At 35.2% G+C, this 23,502-nt stretch overlaps 1 protein-coding gene across 3 annotated transcripts; it reads left to right on the forward strand.

Moving 5' to 3' along the window:
* The first annotated feature begins 882 nt into the window (after window positions 1–882).
* On the forward strand, window positions 883–12,236 carry LOC133873747 (uncharacterized). 3 transcript variants are annotated; one of them, XM_062311499.1, is made up of 19 exons: window positions 883–1,393; window positions 2,708–3,227; window positions 3,375–3,638; window positions 3,870–3,961; window positions 4,745–4,954; window positions 5,064–5,468; window positions 5,855–6,033; window positions 6,350–6,452; window positions 6,576–6,632; window positions 6,987–7,121; window positions 7,270–7,341; window positions 8,166–8,279; window positions 8,533–8,694; window positions 8,827–8,955; window positions 9,066–9,167; window positions 9,250–9,326; window positions 10,003–10,152; window positions 10,612–11,187; window positions 12,121–12,236. In XM_062311499.1, exons 1-18 carry the CDS (start codon window positions 920–922, stop codon window positions 11,180–11,182), a joined length of 3,816 nt encoding a protein of 1,271 aa, XP_062167483.1. In that variant the 5' UTR covers window positions 883–919; the 3' UTR covers window positions 11,183–11,187; window positions 12,121–12,236. The 3 variants fall into 3 exon arrangements, with proteins under 3 accessions (XP_062167483.1, XP_062167482.1, XP_062167481.1); XM_062311498.1 differs by lacking the exon at window positions 12,121–12,236 and adding an exon at window positions 11,316–11,420; XM_062311497.1 differs by lacking the exon at window positions 12,121–12,236 and having other exon boundaries at window positions 10,612–11,420.
* The last annotated feature ends 11,266 nt before the right edge of the window (window positions 12,237–23,502 follow it).

A 23,502-nucleotide genomic window follows, 5' to 3' on the forward strand; every position in this document is an offset into this window, starting at 1 on the left:
GTATTTATTTAACGAGCTGAGCTCAGACAAAAATTCTAAAATTTGGCTCGAGCTCGAGCTCGGCTTGATTAAAGGGCTTCTTAAATGAGCCAGTCCTAAAAATATCAAACCCGACTCAGTTCAGCTCGATTCACTAAATAGCATATCTCTATGATAATAGCGTAATAGTGGAATTTTTTTTTGGGATAATTGCACCATTGGTCCCTGTAGTATTCCATAATTATTTTTCACTCCCTATGGTTTAAAAAGTGCATGGGAGATCCTTGTGGTATGCAATAATTATAAATCGATCCCTGGCGTCAAATTTTGTTAAAAGTTTTAACAGATCCCGTCAAATACCACGTCAGCGCCACGTGTTGTCATCTTATTGGTGACACGTGGCGCTGACATGTTCAATCTTAATAAAATAATATAAATTTATTAAAAAATAAATAAAAATACTTATTTTTTTTTAAAAAAATTAAAATTCTAAAAAAAAAAAAACAAAATAAAAAAAAGAAAAAAAAAATGGGGGAAAGGGGGTGGCGCGTGGCCACCTCCCAAGGGGTGGCCCAGCCATCCCAAGCCTGCCCTTTTTTTTTCTTCTTCTTCTTCTTTTTTTTCTTTTTTTTTTTTTTTTTTTTTTTTTTTTTTTTTAAATAAGTTTATTTATTTATTTTTTAATAAATTTATATTTCTTTTATTAAGATGGACACGTGTTGCCAATAAGATGGCGACACGTGTCGCTGACGTGTAGGGCTAACATATTCCGTTAAAATTGTGGACGGAAAATTGACATAGGGAGTAAAACGTAATTATTGCATACCACATGTACCTCTCATAAACTTTTTAAATCAGAGAAAGTGAAAAATAATTATGACATTTTATTTTTTTTATTTTTTTACAGGTTCCTAACAAAGAGCTAGGGTTTAGTGCAACCATGGAAGACATGGACGGAACCTCCGACGAGCTCTGCAATTCGATCCTCTCTCGTTTTGGAAACTCCACGAATGAGGACCACCATCACCTCTGCACGGTCATAGGCACCATGTCCCAAGAGCTCAAGGACCAGAACCTCCCTTCCACACCGGTTGCCTACTTCGGCGCCACTTGCTCTTCCCTCGACCGCCTTGCCTCAGAACCCCAGCAGCATGTCCACGTCGTCCAATCCCTCCTCAGCATTCTACATATCGTCCTTCCCAGAATACCCCTATCAATTCTCCACAAGAAGGCAGAGTTCTTGTCCAACCTATTGCTTCGGGTTCTGCGGTCTCCGTCGCTGTCGGTCGGCGCTGCAACATTTGGATTGAAATGCGTTTCCCATTTGTTGAGCATTCGAGACGCTCCCAACTGGTCTGAGGTGTCCCACTTGTATGGTGTTCTGTTGCGGTTCCTCACGGACTCGCGTCCTAAGGTGATATATAAAATCATAATTTGATCTCATTGTTTTAGATATAATTTATGAGTTTCCTGTATATTTGATGTGGATATCCATATTAGTCTAGCAAATTTTGTAGAAAATTTTGTTGTTTAAAGAGTCCGTTTGACTTACAAAAAAAAAAAAGAAAAAAGAGTCCGTTTGGATTTGCGATTTCAAAAAGTGCGATTTAAAATCACGATTTTAAAATGTGCGATTTAAAAAAAGTAATTTTTAAAAATGCAATTAAGTGTTTAGCAAAATCGCAGTTTAGCATTTAAAATCGCAAATTAGCCTTTAAAATTCTGCGTTTTAAAAAAAAATATCATCTTACCTGCGATTTGAAATAGCAGATTTTCTGCGTTTTCAAATCGCAATTTTTAAAAACGCAGTTCCCAAACGATTTATTTTCTGCGATTTGGTTTAAAATCGCATTTATGATCTACGAAATCGCAATCCCAAACGCACCCTAATAAACGTGGAATTGCACAAATCTTTTGTACAGTCCGGTGACTTTTAAATGGGGTTTGGCTCATTTTTATGAAGACCCAATGAATACTTGTTGAAAAGATGGATCCAGTCTCTGAAATTATTTGTTAAAAAAAGTACTATTTGTATTGATATATGTTTGATAGATTAGGGGGTACCTTACGCGTTTTTATTGAGATTGAATTATTACTTATCAAAAAAAATGTTTGATAGATTATTCACTTGCGAGAATTTTTAAGGTGATGAGACAGTGACCTAGCGGGTAAATCATATGCTGACTGTACTGAGTAGATATGTGCTTCAGAGTCCTCTTAAATGGATGTATATAGGAAGTTTACTATGAAGGGGGTGCTTTGCATGGGTTCAAGGTTTTCCGGACAGGGGTGATTACGCCTTGGAGTGGTTCCCTGTCATAAAAAGGAGGTGGATATAAGGCAGGATGTAAATTGTACCCTCCTTTCTTTGTTGGCTGTAATGATTAATCAGCACCAATTCCTGGTGTATGAGATAATGTAATTGCTTGTATGGTACTTGTGTATTTACGAAATAGCAACAAAACTGTAGTAATTGCTTTTGGCAACGTATCCATCTAAATGTAAGGTATAATCTTTTGGATTTGTTATTTCATATCTTCGCTAAGTCTCCAGGGGAATTAAAGCTTTACAATCAATTAGGTGTTTGGAACAATATATTATGCAACAGATATGTTAGGTGAGAATGCAATTGATCTTTGCAGTGCTTTTTACGTGTTAGTTTTATCGATCAAGCTTGGTGTTTGGTTTAACCGTCAAAGCTGTGTGCTAATTTGTTTCTGAACAATAGGTAAGAAGGCAATCACATCTGTGTCTTCGAGATTCCTTATCAAGATTTCAAGAAGAATCAGTGCGGGCATCTGCAAGTGAAGAGATTACAAAGATATTTGAAAGGTCTCCTCTGCTTGCAGGTGGATCAAAAATGAGTGCCACTGAAGGATCCAAAGGAGCTCAGGAGGTCCTTTATGTTTTGGATGCTTTGAAAGAGTGTCTTCCCTTTATGTCAATGAAGTATAAAACGAGCGTCCTCAAGCACTTCAAAACTCTAATGGAACTGCACCAACCCCTAGTCACAAGACGCATAACAGATAGTTTGTATTTTCTTCTTCTTGTCCCAGATCTAGCTGTTTCTCCTGAGGCATTGCGTGATTTGATAAGCTCAATAGCTTTGTTTGTCTCCACGAATGAGACATCTGCGGATGCCATGACATTCGCTGCTCGCTTGCTTGATGTTGGAATGAGTAAAATGTATTCACTTAATAGGGAATTATGCGTAACAAAGCTCCCTGTTGTATTCAATGCACTCAAAGGTTTGTTTTTTTCTTTTCGGGATGTAATTATGTTCACTTTTCTTGGATTAGAGAACCTTTCTCCAAGTTAGTGCTTGTATCAGTTTTAACTATCAGCTAAACAAAAGTGACAATGTTCTAGTATATTTCTCTCTTTCGTATTTGCAGATATTTTGGCATCTGAACATGAGGAGGCCATATATGCAGCCATGAATGCATTGAAGAGTATGATAGATGCTTGCATTGATGAAAAATTGATCAAAGAGGGTGTTGATCAGATTATTATGATGAATCCACACAATGATGCAAGGAGGATTGGGCCTACTATCATTGAAAAAATATGTGTAACTATCGAAAGCTTACTTGATTATCACTATGCTGCTGTCTGGGACATGGCATTTCGAGTTGTTTCAACAATTTTTGATAAATTAGGTATTCCCATTTTCTAACACTTTGAGATTTCTATTTGATTCCCAGTTGTTTGTCAGAAATATTGCATGTATAGAGGATGAAGCCATCTGATACTGCATGTAGGGATGATCTTCCTCACTCTTTCATCAGATGGTTTGTGCATCTTTCTGATATCACATCTACTAGGTTGTATGCTTATTTTTATGTTCATGGGTCTAAATTTATAATGTTATCACATCTTTTATCATACAGGGCATTCTTCTTCTTATCTTTTGAGGGGGATCCTTAGCAGTTTGGCTGACATGCAGAAGTTGCCTGATGAAGATTTTCCTTTCAGGAAACAGGTATTGGTATTTTTCAAGTCATAAGTATTGTTGCATTGTATTATAGCGTTTAATGGCTGTATAACATCATCATTTTGATGTTACCCTCTGCAAGTGTTTGGGAATTGTTATGTCAGCTAAGTGTTAGAATTTGTTATTCTTTTAGAATGACTAACAGTTCATTCTTTGTGAAGCTCTGGATTTTTTTCTTATTCAGTATGTTATTGCTTTATCTCTATAGGTTTTGGTAATTACTGTGAAAATAACCTGTATCCCTACACCTTTCATTCTTGTTTAACTGCATTGCTCAGAACCATCTTATCCAAGATGGCAAAAATTCAGAACCTTGGGCCACAAAAACATAGATCCAAGGAACTAAAACTTATTTTATAATTTACTTATGAATGGTAGATACTGACTTATTGTTTTTTTTATAACCTTTCGGAAGAGCTTATGGAGCTTCTTAGTCCAATAGCAGTTGTTTAAGGGATAGATTGCAATAACAGACTGATAATTGCAAATCATAGGGTCCTTAAATTGTTAATGGGTTTCATTAATGTTGTGATCCATCCATGTTATTTGTTGACTGACATGCACAGTGTCAGCTGACTCGGCCATTACTAAAAACAAAATGATTAAGTGTAGCACTCACTGTTACTGGCGATTTACAGTTAGTTGGCTGCAAACTGCGCTGATATTATGCCTCTCTTTGCTGAAGATAATGTGGAAGCCCCATTTACTTGGTTTATCTACCAGTTTTCAGCTTTGTACTATGCATTATCATTCTGATTCATCAATATGCAGCTGCATGAATGCCTTGGATCAGCTCTTGGTGCATTGGGACCTGAAACTTTTTTGGGCCTGTTACCTCTTAATTTAGAGGCTGAAGACCTATCTGAGGCAAATGTTTGGCTCTTTCCAATTCTGAAGCAGTATACGATAGGTGCCCATTTAAGCTTCTTCACAGATTCAGTTTTGGGTATGATTGGATTGATGAAGCAGAAATCTCGTAAGGTAAAACCTTTCAGAGCAATTAGATACTGTTTTTCTTTCTGATATATATATATATATATATATATATATTTTAAATGGCATTTGCTTAATCACTTCTCGCTTTTGGCAGCTTGAGTTACAAGGACGGGTCATTTCATCAAGAACTGCAGATGCGTTTGTGTACTCTTTGTGGTCTTTATTGCCTTCATTTTGCAACTATCCTTGCGATATGGCTGAAAGTTTCAAGGATCTAGAAAAAGCTTTATGTAGTGCCCTTCATGAAGAACCTGATACTCGTGGAGTAATATGCTCCAGTTTGCAGATTCTTATTCAACAGAATAAGAAAATTTTGGAAGAGAAAGGTGAGATGCCTGATACTGAAGAAGGAATTGCCAGACAGCGAGCAGTGGCCCGTTACACCCCACAGGTTGCAGCAGTTAATATGAGTGTGCTTAAGTCATCTGCCCGTGTGTTATTAAACGTTTTGTTAGGTGTCCTTGTGCAATCTAAAGCAGATGATGGTGGTTCTTTACAGGTACTTAAACCATCTAAATCAATTGAGAATGCAGCTACCGTGCATCTTGGCTGCTGGCATATAGATTTATTTTTAATTTTGTAATAAATTTATTTGTGCATTATATATATATATATGTGTGTGTGTGTGTGTGAGAGTGTGTTTATTATTTCTATATTGAGAAGTTTCTGTATTAGCTTTACTTACAGGCCCAGAAAATGGAGACAGTTTTCACTATGAAGATCACCAGATGATTGCAACACAATCTACTTCATTTGAATGAAACCTCTGTTTTAGAAGTGCTTTTCACTTTAGAAAAGCTAATTACAATGTCGAAGCTTTTAGCATTAATATTGTATTTTTAGGTTTTGGGTAAAATTTATAATAATGTCGTTTGCACTGTGCAGTCCACAATCTGTGAACTTGCTTCAATATCAGAGGAAGAAGTAGTACCAAAGTTCTTCAAAATTAGAATTGAGAAGCCTTTGAAGGTTATTCAAGAGGCCAGAAAACTAGAAGATTCAAGAAATTCTAATTCTAGGCAGATTGACCATGCCTCAAATGAAAGTTCACCATCACTTTTGAGGTATTCCTTTTTCTTTTCATTTTCCTATTATATGTTGCTACATGTTGTCCGGGTAGCTCAATCAGTTAGGGACCATGTCTCATGAAGCGGAGGTCACTAGTTCGAATCTCTCATTGCTCTCCATTGAGAACAAAAAATTACTTATAAAAAAAAAGTATATGTTGCTTCATGTTTGGTTGACATGACTGCTTTTTGGTCTCTTATTTATCATTTTCAATTATAAAGTCTCAAATATTTTTCTTGTTTTTTACATCAAATGATAAGTGTTGGGGTTTGCGATATTGGCATTGTAGTTATTCCTTCATCTTATCTGCAGGGCATGGATATTGGATTTGGCAGTTTCACTTTTACCTTGTTTGAACACTAAAAAGAATGAAGAGATTGATGCTTTATTTGTCACAATAAAGCCTGCATTACAGGTTCGTAAATAAGTATATATAATTCGGTTATTTACCTTTGCTGTCTATGGAGGAATTTATAGAAGGCACTGCTTATAACGGAAAGGATGATGTAATTGAGAGTGAAGAGCTTTTGAACTGCAGGATGTTGAAGGTCTGATACAAAAGAAGGCATACAAAGTTCTTTCAGCTATTCTCAAGGTATTTTTGTTTGTAATTGCGGACACGTTTAGCTTTTATCTTTACCATCATGTCATTGCATATTGCAGATAATTTATGCCCATTTTACCTTACGTAATATCATGGGTTTGTAGAATGGGAGGAACCATGGTTAACCAATACAAGTTGGTTGGTTTACCTGGCTGAAGTCTTAGTAGTAGCAGGCGAATCCCAGACATCAGAATGTGCATTTTGTTGTGGATTATTCACCTTATTTCTCCTATATTTAGAAGAGCCATTATAATTGAGGCATCTTTTAGCCACGTCAAAAAACTTTCATGTCCTTCTCTTCAAATAAATTTGTCCGACTTATGGATCTCTTTTGTGTGGGGGCAGAACTGTGATGGCTTTCTTTCAGCAAAGCTCGAGGAATTGCTTGGGCTTATGATTGAAGTGCTACCTTCATGCCATTTTTCCGCCAAACGTCACAGACTTGATTGCCTGTACTTTCTAATAGTACACGTTGCCAAGGTAGTTGAAGATAGTAGTGCCATTTTTATTATTATTATTATTATTGTTATTATTATTTACCTTAAAATGCAATACTCAATTGGGTCTGAGTTCAAACTTGATCAGTGCAACTTAATCTTGACCTTAGAATTTATGCTCTTGTTTACAGGATAATTCAGAGCAGAGGCGACGTGACATCATTAGTTCTTTCCTAACAGAAATAATGCTTGCACTTAAAGAGGTATTCTGGGAGCCTTATCCATTTTTATTTTATATTTTTCTCGACTTGGGGTTGAACATTATGCTGGTTATTCCGGGAGCCTTATTCGTTTAAATTTATCCTTAAATCTCTTGGACATGGTGCTCTTTTCATGGTCAAACTTATTTGCTTCACTTTTAAGTTTACTGTCATTATCATTTACCTAAAGTATTAGGTTTAAAGTTTCCTTTCTCTTCTGTCTGTCTAAGATATTCTCTTTGTTACTGCTTAATTAAAAACTTTCTTTGGCTTAGAAAATTATTTTACATGTTCTTTCTATCTTGTAATGATCCTTGACTTGGCATTAAGTTCAAGAAAGTCTTTTGATTCTTTTTTGATTGGTTCTGTCTAAGATATTCTCTTTGTTAATGCTTAATTAAAAACTTTCTTTGGCTTATAAAATTATTTTACATGTTCTTTCTATCTTGTAATGATCCTTGTCTTGGCATATAGTTCAAGAAAGTCTTTTGATTCTTTTTTGATTGGTTCTGTAGAAAATATCTAGATAGATGAAATGATGGACAGACTGCATGTTGGTTGCATTCTATGCTTTAGTTGCAGCAGTTGAGGATGTGTAATGAATAAGTGGTGTGTTGGTGGTGGTTATGGTAATTGTGGCGTTGATGGTTCATTGGCTTTGAATGGTGTTCAGTTGCATCTATAAAACATTTATTATTGAGGGAAAAAAACTGTTAACTTGTGTCGGCTTGAAGTACTCTCTCTCTCTCTCTTCCACACACACAATGGCTTCTGAACATGCTGCTTTATATATTCTGATCCGCCTTCTACAATTATTTTTCTTGCAGGCAAATAAAAAAACAAGAAACAGAGCATATGATATTCTTGTCCAAATTGGCCATGCATGTGGGGATGAAGAGAAAGGCGGAAATAGAGAAAACTTGTTTCAATTTTTTAACATGGTACTAATTGAACCATGTTTCGAAAGTCATTACTAAATTGATTGAAGTGATGATTCTATTTAATGGAAGTTTTAGATACATTTTAGAATGCCAAAAAGTATCCTGTCAAGGTTCCTTCTTTCTTTTGATTGCTGTTGACTAAACTATCAACTAAAATTGCTATCATCTTGAATTGATTTTATATGATGAATCTTCATTTTTTAGAAATTGACCATGTGGTGGTTGTGGTAAGTAAAGTTTTTTCATGTGACAGGTAGCCGGAGGACTAGCTGGTGAGACACCTCACATGGTCAGTGCTGCAGTCAAAGGCTTAGCTCGCTTGGCCTACGAGTTTTCAGATCTTGTTTCAACTGCATGCAATTTACTTCCATCCACATTTCTCCTCCTCCAGAGAAAGAATAAAGAAATTATCAAGGTTTCTCCCTTTTCACTGAACTACTTAATTAGGTCATTGTTCTCTCTCTCTCTCTCTCTCTCTCTCTCTCTCTCTCTCTCTCCTGATCTTTCTCTCTGATCTTAAGGTATTCTGTACTGTTTTTCAATGCAGGCTAATTTAGGTTTTTTAAAGGTGTTGGTGGCAAAATCGCAGCCTGAAGGGTTGCAAATGCATTTGATGAGCATGGTGGAAGGCTTGCTGAAGTGGCAAGATAACACCAAAAACCACTTTAAAGCCAAGGTTGGCTAATAAGAATTTATTGTAACTCTTTCAATTGCTATGGCAAATGGCCATGATTTCATTCATTGATCGTCCTGAATTCTCTTTGATCATTTTTAAATCCTTTTTAGGTTAAGCATCTCCTGGAAATTCTTGTCAAGAAGTGCGGTCTGGAGGCAGTTAAGGCTGTGATGCCCGAGGAACACGTGAAACTCCTTACTAATATACGAAAGGTCTGTTGAAAAATCATCATATGCTAGAAACAAAACTTGAGTGGGTGTCATTTTTGATGAACTTGATTCTTGTCAAACACAGCTCAAGGAACGGAAAGAGAAGAAGCTAAGAGCTAAATCAGAAGCAAGATCTCAACTGTCAAAAGCAACTACATCCAGGTTTAATCTCTTGCAATATAATATAAATGATGTATATACATAAAGTACATCTACCCAGGTGTACATACATATTTTTGTGTATCTGCCATCAATAAATACATGAATCTAATGCTCTGATGTGTAAAACATTCAATTTCTAGTTCCATGTGTGAGGCATAATGATATTATGCTGGTGTTTTTACAAATGCCATGTGTTCTGTACCAGAAGTTATGTGGACAATATGTATTTAGCAGTGGGAGTTTTGGCTCCATGGTACTCACATGGTATCCAAGTTCTAACAATTAACCTCCTTGATCATTTCTGAACTATAGTTGTAACGATCCACCCCCAATGACACAATACTGTCCGCTTTTGGCTCCCCATACCAGACTTCCCAGGAGGTCACCCATCCTGGGATTGCTCTCGCAGCGGCTCGCTTAACTGCGGAGTTCTGATAGGTTCATTGCCATCACGGCTTTAAAACGCGTTGTGTCATAAATGGTACATTTATACATATAAGCACATCCTCATTCCCAGGCGATGTGGGACGTCACAATAGTTGCTATTAATGTAGTTAATTCCCATTTTCATTGTGAGAGTCCATATGCAAATTCAAATGCCCGCAAAGAAATGAATCCATCTTTTTTAGTCATTATAATTGGTGATTTTTGTACTTATTTATTTTTATCTTTTCAGGCTAAGCAAATGGAATGATACAAAATTATTTTCTGATTTTGGTGATGATGAAAGCAAGGGAAGTGATGCCGAGTACATGGATGCCAGGACAATGTCTGGTCGACGGAGCAAGGGTTCCTCACAGCTAAAGTCCAAAGCATCCTTATTGCGGTTGGTTTGTTGAACATTTGGGTCTGCTTATTTCATGTTCATGACTGGTTGGAGTATGTTGGATTAGCCATTACGGGATATACCATTTATGCATCACTTATAAGAAAAAAACCATTTATAATCTTGGACACTAGAAATATGTGTAATCGACACGTCCCGGACTTGCAGTTTAGTTTGTTTAGTCATTTTAGGCCGTCAAAGTAGAGTTTTGTTGATCAATTATTCTCTGGAGATCTGATAGTTGAGACAGTCCAACCCACTCATGAGCAGTATAGCCTGTTTTCTCTATCTCTCTCTCTCTCTCTCTCTCTCTCGCTGTGGTTACCATCAAATTGTCCTTGCGTGACAAGACAATTTCCTTTACCAATATTTGTAGCTGCTTCATTGAACATTATTTATGCATTTTTATGAACTTGTGATTCACAAGTCAACTGATACAATTTTCCTTTACTTCTCCAGCTCCAAGAGTAGAGCAGCTAAGAACTTGCCCGAGCACTTGTTCGACCAATTAGAAGATGAGCCACTTGACTTGCTTGATAGGCAAAAAACAATGTTATCTCTTCGATCTAAACATCGAAAGCGGAAATTAGATTTGGATGAGCCAGAACTGGACTCTGAAGGGCGCTTGATTATTCGTGATGGAGAAGAAACAAAGAGTGAAACACCCTTTGACCTTGATTTGGATGCAAAGAGTGAAGCAGGTAGTCACTTGTCAGTGAACGCAAGGAGAAACCAGAAGCGCAGGAAATTAGCAGACTCTGACGGTTGGGCTTACACAAGTAGCGAGTACTCTAGCAAGAAGGCAGGTGGGGATGTGAAAAGGAAGGATAAGCTTGAACCATATGCATATTGGCCACTTGATCGCAAAATGATGAGCCGTAGACCTGAGCATCGGGCTGCTGCAAGAAAAGGGATGGCAGGTGTGGTAAAGATGACAAAAAAGCTTGAAGGGAAGAGTGCCTCAATTGCACTCTCCAGTAAGGGCTTGAAGTTTAAAAGGAGTCAAAAGAAGAGGGGCAGCAGAAAATGAAGCAGGTGAAAAAGAACCATCTACATTGTTTAAATACATCACCTTGAAGATTTGCACTCTAAATTATGTGTTTTCTTTTTTCTTGGTTATTTAGTTTGGGGGCTCAGATTTTTTTATGTTGTAAATTATATAGGAATCAAGCTATCTTGCTGCGGTGCATGTAATTACAATGTCAAAGGGAAACGCTCATAATTGAAATGAGCAATTTTGCTTGCAATCAATTTTGCAGTTTATTAAAGATTTCCTTCATGATCTGTATGGTATAATATATCATCGCAAAAGTGTACAAATTAAAGTTTCAGGCATCATTTCATGCTACTCCAAGTGCAAAACCGGTCTTGGGCTACGGTTAGGTGTTTTAAAAGCCCAAGCCTGGCTGACTCCGTGGTGCGGAATAAAATTCTCCTCATTTTACCATGTACCGTATGATGTAAATTGTAATAAGACAAAATTTAACCCTTAAAAAATAATATTTTAATATTTAACCCTTACAAAAAATATTAAATTTTCAAAGATTCATGTGTATTTTTGTTAACTGACCAACATAAAAGATATAATTTATTTTTTCCTAAAAAAATTGAGGGATATTTTGAGAATATTAATAGGATTTAAAGAAAAATTCTAATGGATGGTTTTTGAAATTGAAAAGAAAATAAAAGATGAATACACTAAATTGATATTTTTTAAAATTTAAAGTTATGATTGCAAAAGTAATAAAAGATCAGGAGTGGCATTGAATTCAAAAAAATGATTGTCGGAGAGAGAGACAGAGAGTTGTGTATCATTGTTTATGGTACAATGTATGATGATCTTTTAGTTTACGCTATTTTTCATTAAGTAGTTTTCTTTTTTATTTTTAAATATATATATATTTTTTATCCGAAGTGCTACACGGTGGGATTTAGTTTTGTCCTACTGTTTGAACATCTTATACACAGGTTGAACTCGAAAAATCTGGATCTACTGGCTATGGTGGCACGTCGGATCTGGCTTAGACAGAACTCTTTGGTGTTTGAAGACAAGTTCATCCATCCCAATACTGTATTTTCAGAGGCAGCTTCAGCATGTGAGGAATTTTATAGGTGCAACTTGCCGGAATCACATATCACTCTTGTTGAAGGAAGAGGACAAGCTCCAACTAGATCTTGGCAGCCCCCTCCCCAGGGGAGGTAAAGATTAATTGGGATGCTTCTTTAAACAAGAAGAGTGGATGTATTGGATTTGGATGTGTAGCTCTGTGTGATAATATGTTATTTTTATTGTTAGAAATATTTGAATGACTCTTTTAGGTACTTATAAGATTGTTAAAGTTAGGTTTTATAGTGGGTATAGTTAAAAGATTGTCTTGAACGGTTATATTGTCAAAAAAAAGTTTGGCTTCAAAAGAGTCACTATTTTAAGTAATAGGGAGAATTTTACTTAAGGGTACCGAACTATCGGCCTATTTGACATAAGGGTATTGAACTTCAAAACGTTTCAAACTAGTGTATCAAATTTTCAAAACGTCTCAATAATAGGTATTCCGTTAGGATTTGCTGTTAAATCTTGCCAAAATTCTCAAAATACCCCTCTAGTTTTTTAGTAAAAAAAATAATAATTTAGGTGTTGGTCAAAATTTAATAGAATTTACAAAAATACCCATGCCTGAATTTTTGAAATATTTTATAATTATTATTTTTTTAAATAAACACGGGTACTTTGAAAATTTTGAAAGGATTTAATAGCAGATCCTAGCAAAGTACCTGTTATTGAGACGTTTTGAAAATTGGATACCCTAGTTTGAGACGTTTTGAAGTTTAGTACTCTTAAGTTAAATAGGCCGATAGTTCGGTACCCTTAAGTGAAGTTCTCCCTAAGTAATAAGATGTTAGTTGCATTATAAAGATTTTAGTTATTTTTTAACTGTTCAGACCAAATGTTTTTCTCCATGTTTGTGTTTTTGGGTTCTCAATATTCTTGCAACAATTTTTTTTTTCCTAATAGAACCACCAACTTTATTTTATTTACAAATGTAGTAGCTAATTGGAATTACGTATCAAAGTTCTAATACTTTTAAACTTAATGAATTTTTAAATTTATTGGACATTTGGGTTTATGCCGTTAAATAAAGAAATGTGGTACAAAATTAGGGCGGTCAATAATAATAATAAAAAAGTTGTTAGCATTGATAATTTTTTACAGGACCTACGAATTTGACACAAACAAATTATAGAATTTGAATTTAGGCTAAACGGGTTCGGGTTACAAGCGAGTCAACCTGCCGACGACCCATCAACCCGTTAAAAATGAAAAAGAAAAAAGAAACGCGAAAGTGAAAAATGTGAAACATCAAACAACCTTAGCCGAGCGTCGTTTTTTGTTCTTCCCACTTTTGATTTCTTTCACTCTCCACCGGCGCTCTCCACTCTCCACCGCCGTTCGTGACTCCTCTCCACTGCTGCTAGTGACCGTCCAGCGCCAAGCCACTCGTGACTCTCCTCTCCAGCGCAGCTCGTCCGAAAGGTATCCCTTAGTATGTAGACTTCCCAACTAACTCAAACACAAAGACATATTCCTAGTAATCCCTTTTCGGCCTCGGTTTCCATTGCTCGTTGACTTCTCCATCAAATTTAGATTCTTCAGTGCATGCCAACTGCTGCTTCTTCTGTTCTGTAACAGATTTATAATAAAATCTATAATTTATGAATTTTTGGATGTAATTCGTTTCAGATAATTGAATGTAAAAGGAAGAGATTTGGTAGTGTGTGTGGTGGGCAAATCATAGAGTTTGGTTGATGAAAGATTTCAAGTAAATTTTCAATTAAAAAAAAAAACAATTCGGGTCAAACAGGTTGTGTCAATCCGACATGACCCGTTAGCTAAACGGGTCAATCGTGTCATGCTAGGTTACTCGGTAAATTAATGAGTTGTCTTCCAGTTTAGGGTGTCAACCCGTTTAACTAATCGGGTTATATACTTATACTCTTCACCATTGCATTCTTTGTTAGCTAATTTTGAATCCAAGTATGGAGAAGAAATGTTCGATATGTATTGACATATTTCTATTATGAGCAGTATTTGTCTTGCACCATTATTTTTCAGTTGTTTCTCTAATGGTGTTTGGACTCATTATTTTGTAGTATTTTTTGGGAATTGGATTTTACAATGTATGGCATCTATTCTTAATTTGAATACGAGAAGTACACAATTTTCTCTTTGAATGTTTTGTTTATTTTTACACAGGCCTTTTTAAGTAGAATTATTTGGTTCATTTTTCATGATGGATTTTACTATGACATGATAGATTTTTGAAATATATCATGATGCGTTAAGCATTATTAGAGTCTAGAGAGATGGAGCATTTGTGGACGTATTGAGGAGAATTGCATTGCAACCTACCCTCCAAAATCCAAACCATTCATCTGTTTTAATGTGGCCTTCTGTGTAGTCATTCTGAATTACCTTCTTGTGTATTCTCATTTTGACTAGATTCAGTTTAATATTCATGAGTTGATTGCTGTGATTCTGGGAAAAAAAAAGAAATAAAAGGAAGTTTTTATTCATAAAATTGTCTCTTTAATCAATTTCACTGGTGATTGAGAATATATGGTCCAAATTCCAATACATGCATGCTTGGATTTTAATGGCGGCAACAAGATGTTGGCTCTTTCTCAGACATGTGAATCCTTTCATAACATAATTACAAGAGAGCTTTGGCTATATATATATATACAGGCCATGTGTTCAATCCCACAAATTAAGGGAAATCAGCTGCTACAATATATAGTCCTTTTATTTCCGGGAGTCAGCTCTGAATTTAATTGGCAAATGCAGCCATGCATCAGAAACAACATTTGGGTCCTCACCATCCATGCCAGATGGCTTCTAAGTTGAATATCATTCATCGTTTGGGAGGGAACAATATATTAGAGGCAACGTCTCTAGAATAAGGTAGATTTGCCCCAATTTTATCAATTTCTTTTTGGAGTCCCAAAAAAACTGGATATTTTTATTTTCTTGAATCAATTATTCCCATGCACAATATGATTGATGTAGAGGAGTTTCCAAGTGATTGCAACTGTTTCAGTCCCGGTAATCAATGTGCAATTTTTGGTTTAATCATATTTATTTATACACATATAAATTATTCTTTTCCCATTCGGTTGCTCAACCGAAAAACAAGAGAACCCAAAGAAAAATTCCCATTCGGCCATTATAAAGAATAGCCTAAGAAAATTTCTAAGCAAAACAATAACAAAAATCTCTTCGACCCATTCGGTTCCCTAACCCAAAACAATATGAGAAAACCCAAAAAAATTCTCCACCCATTCTCGGCCATCAACAAAGGACCAACCAATGAAAATCACAATTACAACTCACAACAATTTGAGTCTTCCTAGATTCAAATAATTCAATCCAACCAAAAACCAAAATTAATAATAATGATAATAATAAAAAGCAATAATTTTAGTCTTATAAATTGTAATAAGCCTGCCAATTAAACTACTATATTGTTTATTTTAATCAACAATGGTGTCTAGGAAAATGAAAAACTTATAGTGAACCTTTCATCACTGGCATAACCTGACAATCACTGTGTCGTTACGTATGGTTGGGGTAAGAAATTATGAGCAGAGAATTGTTCAAATAATATTTGCTGTTACGATCGATCGCTTTACAATCACAGTTTAATATTGTAAATTCTAAGCTCTAATCGATCTGTTCTTATTTTCAACAATTAGATGGAGGCATATATAGTCTCATAGAGTACTATAGTTTATTAAATTGAAATATGCTTTCCAAAGCATCTTGTTCAAAAGACATATTCGGCCAATTTAATAGATTGGGTTAAAGAATTGTCCTTAATGTGGGCTGCCGAACTGCCGGCTTTCATTTAGTCACCATCCGGCCACTACCTTCCTAAAGGCTAAACTCTAAAGCAAGTGAAGACAAAGAACTAATACAAATAGATTTCTTTTACACTACAAAAAAAAACAGGTGTTTTGAACCACTTTTTTAGAGCCGTTTTAAGCCCTAAAAATGGCTCTAAACAATTTGAGCCCTTTTTTTTTGAGCCGTTTTGACAACAGATCAACACATCAAATATTAAAAACTCGAATTGATCCGTTTTTCAATAAAACGATTCTAACTTGAGCCGCTTTAATAAAAGCGGCGCTAACCGGTTAGAGCCCTTTTACAAAAGCGGCTCTAACCTATTAGAGTTGCTTCAATAAAATCTCCTCCAACCGGTTTGAGCCGCTTTTTAAAACGGTTTAAACCGTTTTGAGTCGTTTTTATAAAGCGGCTCTAAACGGTTTGAGCCACTTTTATAAAAACAGCTTAAAAGGTTTTAGAGCCGTTTTAACACTTAAAACGACTCTAAATTATAAAATAAGTAAAATAATATATTAGAGTTGTTTTAACTTTTAAAATGGCTCTAAAATATAAAATAAATTAAATATAATTTTAGAGTCGTTTAACGGCTCTAAATTAAAAAATAAATAAAATAAAATATTATTAATTTTTTTTAATACCTGATAGCAAGAATATTGTTCACATATATGGACTCATAAACATTCACATAATCATATATAACCCAAACTTCATACACAAACCATCACTATGTCTTAATGTACACACTAAGACATTAAAACAAAAATAATAACAAATACAATGACATATCACCATAAACAATGTCACTTAACCCCAAACCGATCAAGTTACCTACGATCACAAATGACATATCACCAAAAGTAATTTCAAAACATAATACATAAGTTACCTACAATCACAAACCGATCGAGTCCAACGGATAACACAAAAGTTACCTACATCATTTACAAAATTTAATATTGCACCTACATTCACAACAACTCAAGATGTATTTTTCACGATAGTTCCTTATGCGTATCATCATCATTAGATGTCAAGAGCACGTCACCTACATTAGTGATGTATTTTTCACGATAGTTCCTTATGCGTATCATCATCATTAGATGTCAAGAGCACGTCACCTACATTAGTGATTCAAATGAAATGTGTTACACAATATATATATATATATATATATATATATATATATATATATAGTAACAATACACGTAACATATTCAACTTTATATACTCAAAAAAATTATAGTTAATCATGTTTGGAGCTAACCTGGTGGACTGGTTACTGTGGATGTCACCCTCACGATGAGGGTGACGCAGTGTCGAGCGTAGACGAAGTGTTGGCTATCCGTTTGATCTCATTCATCGGTGCATCAGGCATGATGTAAAATTTTTGTTGCAAATTTGTAAAAAATAAATAAATTAATATACTATGTATATGTCGTAATATATGTTCAATGCAATAAATTTGTAAATAACTTGCTTTACATACCATTAGGGCAGCCCACAAGTCCTCCTTAGCCTAAGGCGGTATCTTCCTCCAATTTAGGGCGCTTAGCCCCACAAACTTCCCACTCCGAACGTATTTCGCTCATAGCTGGCTAAATTTCAAGCCATTCGTGCCAACTGGCTACCACGTCGCATTAAAATTGACGACCACCTTCTCGCCCACGGGTATTGTCCAGAGGGCGGTTGAAGAGCCTACATCTCTGATGTGAAAATTGTTATCTGTATCTGTATTTAAATTAAACAGAAGCCAAAAAAAAAAAAAAAAGGAGGTTAAAATATTGTATGTGTATATAAGTTAAATAAAATATGCACATTCTTGCAGCATGATCAAGTAAAATATTTGGAGCCTAAACTACATATATATCAAGTGTAACATACATACCTATCTTACGGACTTGTCGACTATCCAATTGTACACCAGTATTGGGAGCTCGTTGATAAGCGTTGAATGTTTACATTCAAAGCTCCTTAATTTACATATGTTAAACCCTAATTTGTGTTGTTAAATAATGTGTTATTATGTTTTAGTGTTTCATCTCTTTTTTAGGTCTTAATTGAAAACAAGAAAAAAATCAACAAGTTAAGCCTAATGAAGACATTTGAAGTTCAAGTGCTCCTGCCTAGAAGAGGAAAATCGATCAAGTATATTTGATCGATCGAAATTTCCTTGAGTGAAAAATCGATCGATCGATTCTTCAGTCGAATTTAAATCGATCAATCTACATTTGATCGATCGAAATCTCCAAAGCAAAATAAATCGATCGATCGACTTCGGATATTTCAGAAAGATCTTCAGATGTCGGCAGCTTTTTGTGTGGCTCAAATTCATCCTCAAGTTGTGCGGTTCTAATCAGAAGTTGTCACCATCATTTTGTGCGGCTGAGAGTGATTGTTTGAGCTAGGTTTGTTGTACCAAATCCTCTATAAATGGAGGATGGACGTTAGAGATAGATAGATAGAGAGTTTTAGTTAACAATTTCATTTTTTAGTTTGTGCATTCAAGTGATGCACCCTTTTCTTCATGTTTTCCAGGGAGCTTAGTTTTAAAGGTATGTTGATGTTGTAACTTATTTTAAATTCGTTTTTAGTAAAGTGAAGTTGAAATATAGTTGATGCAAGTGTTCTTTACATTTTCCAGCACTTATTTCTTCTTCTTTTTCTTGTTTGTGTTATTTTATGTTGAATACAACTCTGGAATCCTTAGATTCCAGAGCCCATAGCTTGGTCTTTAAATGTTCTTCTTAGATTTTCTTTCCTTTAAAGCTTGGTTTTGAGTATTTTTAGTTGTTAAGTAAGATTCCTTTATTAAAGTTAGTTGTTTTACATCTTGTTAGTGTGGGTTATAGTTTTTATACCTCTTAGAGGAATAGGTTCTTCTTCTTCTATAAGAGAATCCCATAACTTCATGAGTAGTTAATTTAGTTGTAGGGTGTTGATAAACTCTTTTTAAGTGCCATGGGTTGATTGTGTTATTCTTGGATTTCCATACAAGTGTAATGATTACATAGCTTAAAGATGGTTGTGTAATGGTACTTATGACACAATTTATGTGAATTTGATAACTCATGCTAGGGAACACATATTACTCCACACTCTTTTTAGTTTAAATATTGCTTAGATGCTTTTCAATTCTAGTGTAATTTTATGTGGAGATTATGTGTTAACTAAGATGATTTATGCTTTTTCCATAGATGTGTATGCTTATTAATAGGCCTTATAGTCTATACTAGGGAGCATGAATCATTCAACCCTAGTTATTAGTTGAGTGACTTTTGTATAAGTAGATGGATTATCATTGTCTTTAACTAAAGTAAATTCATGTTGAGGTCGTCGTGTGATTGACAATCATTACGCGCTCGTATTACACTTGTGAAGGAAATTCGGGAGGAATATAGTATGTCATGTGTATGAGGATTGAGTGAAAACCAATGCCCTATACTTTCCTTGTTCTTAAACTCTCCATTTTTACTTGTTTAGCTTAGTGATAAAACAAAACAATTCATCTTTTTCCTAATTAAATTAGGCAACGTCTTAAGTATTTCATAACTTAAACAACCCCTTCCAATCCTTGTGGTACGATACCCTCCTTAGTATTATACTACAAAGTCCCGTACTATTGCGAGTGGTTAAATATATTAAAATCCACGTAGTTGTGAAAACCGATAAATTGCAAAACCAAATTCTTATTTTTAATCATCGGTTCGATTTGCGACTACCACTCGTTCCCGCTCAGACTCTTGTGCCAATACAGTAGAATCAAGATCATCATCAAAAGACTCTTCAAACCCACTAGCTGTATCCGACGGCGTACGTATGCTGTCCTGTAAGGGCTCCTCAACCATGAATGCACTCGGAGAAGGTGGGCAGTCCTCATGTTCCATCTCATCTACATGCTGAGATGGCTCTACCTCAGGTGTAGACTATGAAAAGAGTCGTATTGGGATTCGTAAAAAAACTTTCTTCCTTGGAGGTGGTTTGTCTGCCATATCAGTCTACAAAATACACAAATACATAATGTATCAGATCAAATGTAAATATAGAAACCACTTAACATGTTTAATGTAATTTGATATCAGTTTAAGATTATTGAAAAAACAAAGGCATACATGCATGCTACTTTTATTGTGGTTGTACTACTTCGAATGCAGTATGTCACTACGGGCATAATGAAGGTCTTCATCGTTATCAACATTATTTGGATCCTGATTGACGTTCAAGTCCAATGGCTCACTCTAATGGTAGTTGAGATCTTCATCATTGTTCCCTCCCCCCTCACCAATATCATACACGTTTCTTGGTTTAGTCCTTATTACGCAACACCAGTTTGGGTTCCTGTCGTCATGGACGTAGTATATTTGGGATACTTGTGAAGATAATAGTACGGATCATCCAAAATCTTATCTCCTCTATGTATTAGGTTTTTGAAATTCACAAGTGTTATACCATACTCATCCTTCGACCATTCCCTATCCTTTCTAATGTTCGCCCAATCATACTTGAATAGCACATACCTAGTCGTGTCATAGTACTCTATCTCGATTATTCAAGTTAGCTTCCCATAATAGGTATCGCCATCAACTGTAGGCATATACACGCCACTATTTTGGGTTGTTTTTCTTTCATTTTGGGCCACAGTGTGAAACAGCTTGCTGTTAACCACATATCGGTTATATTCGAAGGCTGTTTCAATTGGCCTTTTAGAATGCCATACAAGCTTATCCCCTAACTCAGTTCTACGTGTCTGGTCCATTCCATTAACATGTAATTTGAGATAACATTGCTTATAGTTAGCGGGATGTAGAAAATAACATATACAATAAAACGCCGCTCATAAAACAATCACCATTATTTTATAAATTAAACCATATGAAATTCTTACGTAGTTAAGGTACCAATTACAAAATGTGTCCCTATGTTGTTGGTGCAAATATCCAAGAAATACACACCAAAAAACTGGTTCAAACATTACAAAGGGCAAGAGATAAACAGAATCTCAAAAGTCCTACAAACAAGCTTAAGCCAAATTAAAATAGAAACTACATACATCTGCAAAACACCATGACGGTCTTGGGACGGCCGTGACTTTATGTTCGGTTTCATGTCTGTTTTTGTTTCTGAGGAGATAACGTATTACGGAACGATAGTAGGGTTGAGTAAGTGAAACGCAGCGTTTGGATTATAAAACGTGCGTTTGGTGTCAATTGATTTTAGTCAATAATGGGCTTTCTATAAAAAGCTCATAAGCTGAATGTAAAATGTATCCAGAAAGTTTACACAAAATTTATAATGTTCCTTAATAAAAAAGGAACATTAGAAATCCAAATACTATGTTGGGAGTTTTAGGTACCCTCGGCTGGATTTTCTCCAACAAGAACTATCCAAGTGTGGAAGCCGGCCTTTTTTGGTCAGTATGGTCACTTAATTAGGCCATGCGGTTTGTCTCTGGTTGGTGTGTGACCTGCACGCGCCGGCGGTTTAAATCTTCTGTTTTATGTGCGTGTGGGCTACAACTGTTTTCTTCGATCTCGGAAGGTGCCGATCTAAGCTCGTGAAGGTCGGCCATCGCTAAGGGGGTTCCCGGAGAAGGCGTGTGCTTTACACGTGCCGAATCCGGCGGTTGTTTCTTTCTTGGAGCCTGTATGCTGGGTTTTCTGTTTGTATATTCTTGCTTGTGTTCACAGTTTACTGTTTGATAGCTGCTTTAAGCCAGGTTTTTCTTGGTTTTGTAGGTAGAGATTCTTTATTTTTAATTCACTTCGATGGCCTTTGGGCTATATTTCTCGCCTTTGGGCGTTGTGATTGTATTTCATGCTCTTGTTCTTGTATCATTTTTCTCTAGTTGTGTAATCCTTTTGGGGAATATTTCTCAAAAATGAAGAAGAAGAAGGCACTGTGTTCAATATATATATGGTTAGAATTATTATAAATGGTGTTGTTTTTAATTTTTAAAATTGGAGACGTTTTTGATAAAAACGGCGAACAAAACGGCTCTAAATGGAGCCGATTTATAAAAAAAAGCTAGAAATAGAGCTGTTTGTAAAGTGGCTTGAATTTGAGTTGTTTTGTCAAAATAGCTCTAATTAGAGCCGTTTTTTATAAAAGTGCTGAAAATGGAGCCGTTTTTATAAAAACGACTAATTAATATTGATCGTTTAAATAGTAACGGCTCAAATTAGAGCCGTTTTATACAAAGCGGCTCCGTTTTGAGCCGTTTAAGTTTAAGCGGCTCAAAATTTTGTTGAAGCCATTTTAAAAAACAGCTATAGTTTGAGTCGTTTATATTTTAAACGGCTCCAATTGGAAACATTTTAGAAAAATGGCTCCAATTGGAGCCGTTTTAGTTAAAAACGTTTCAAATTGGAGCCGTTTTTCTAAAATGGCTCCAACAAAAACGGCTCAAAGTGCCCTTTTTGTTGTAGTGTTAGTCATCATCCACTACCTTCCTAACTCCAAGATTAATCAGTTTCGATTTTTCATTAATGTTACCCATCTAGAGTAAAGTGCATTTAATCAATGCAAAATTTGAAATAGATTAAACTCATTACATTTGAACTCCTCAACACTTTGCTTTAATATGAATAATTTTAATTTCCTATGTTGATTCTAAAAGATTTTCTCTGTAGAGGAGATTACGAGTGAACAGAGAGTTTTTTGTATTATTTATTTATTTATTTATTTTTTTCTATAATGCATAAGGGAAGCTGTTTGTATTTATGCTGATGTTATTGTATATATTAACACTAAGAAGATACTAATAGCAGCTTTCCTTAAACTTATAAAATTAAATGCCGGGAGAAATAAAGAGGAAGGAGAAATTATTTAAATATTGTTTCAAATAAATGTTAGAAGAATGAGAGAAGAAAGAAAAAGTTTTTTATATTTAACATAATGTTAAGGGGAACCACTTTTTCTTTCCTAGATCTAGTGTACAACTTTTGGTTCTCTTAGTGTTTCTTTAGTTTTCAATGAACTTTTTCATAAGTTTTCTCTACATCTAAGGAAGAGAATGAGGTTTAGAGAAGCTACTACTAGTGCTCTATCTTATACGTATTATAACGTGTATAGATAAATGTTATCTTGCAAATCTTCTACTAGAATAAAAACACTATCTTGTTATACTTGTCTTGTTATACTAGGTAATGCGTATAAATAACGTGTATAGCACTAGTAATATAATACTTATCTTGCAAATATATATTATATTTATTTGAACTCACATTATATTGTGCACCTAACACATGTACCAGGTAACGCTAGATATCATGAGCTCCACGTGTATAGCACTAGTACTATAACACTTGGATTCGGCTTCAGTGCTGTTGTTTAAACTACATCACATCTACTGTAAATTTAATGAATGGTTGAGATTACTTTAAATTCCTTTTAATTACAACGTCATCGTTTTTAACTTAAAGTTTTCTTCTTATTGTTTTCTGTTTGAC

Source organism: Alnus glutinosa, chromosome 7 (genome assembly GCF_958979055.1).
Source record: "Alnus glutinosa chromosome 7, dhAlnGlut1.1, whole genome shotgun sequence".
Lineage (NCBI taxonomy): Eukaryota > Viridiplantae > Streptophyta > Magnoliopsida > Fagales > Betulaceae > Alnus > Alnus glutinosa.

Bases quoted from the DNA above. Each gene is read 5' to 3' on its own strand.
- LOC133873747 (XM_062311499.1), top strand. From the start codon at position 920: ATGGAAGACATGGACGGAACCTCCGACGAGCTCTGCAATTCGATCCTC. The intron at 1,394-2,707 runs GTGATATATAAA...TCTGAACAATAG, and splicing joins TCACGGACTCGCGTCCTAAG to GTAAGAAGGCAATCACATCT. The intron at 8,956-9,065 runs GTTGGCTAATAA...AATCCTTTTTAG, and splicing joins AAAACCACTTTAAAGCCAAG to GTTAAGCATCTCCTGGAAAT.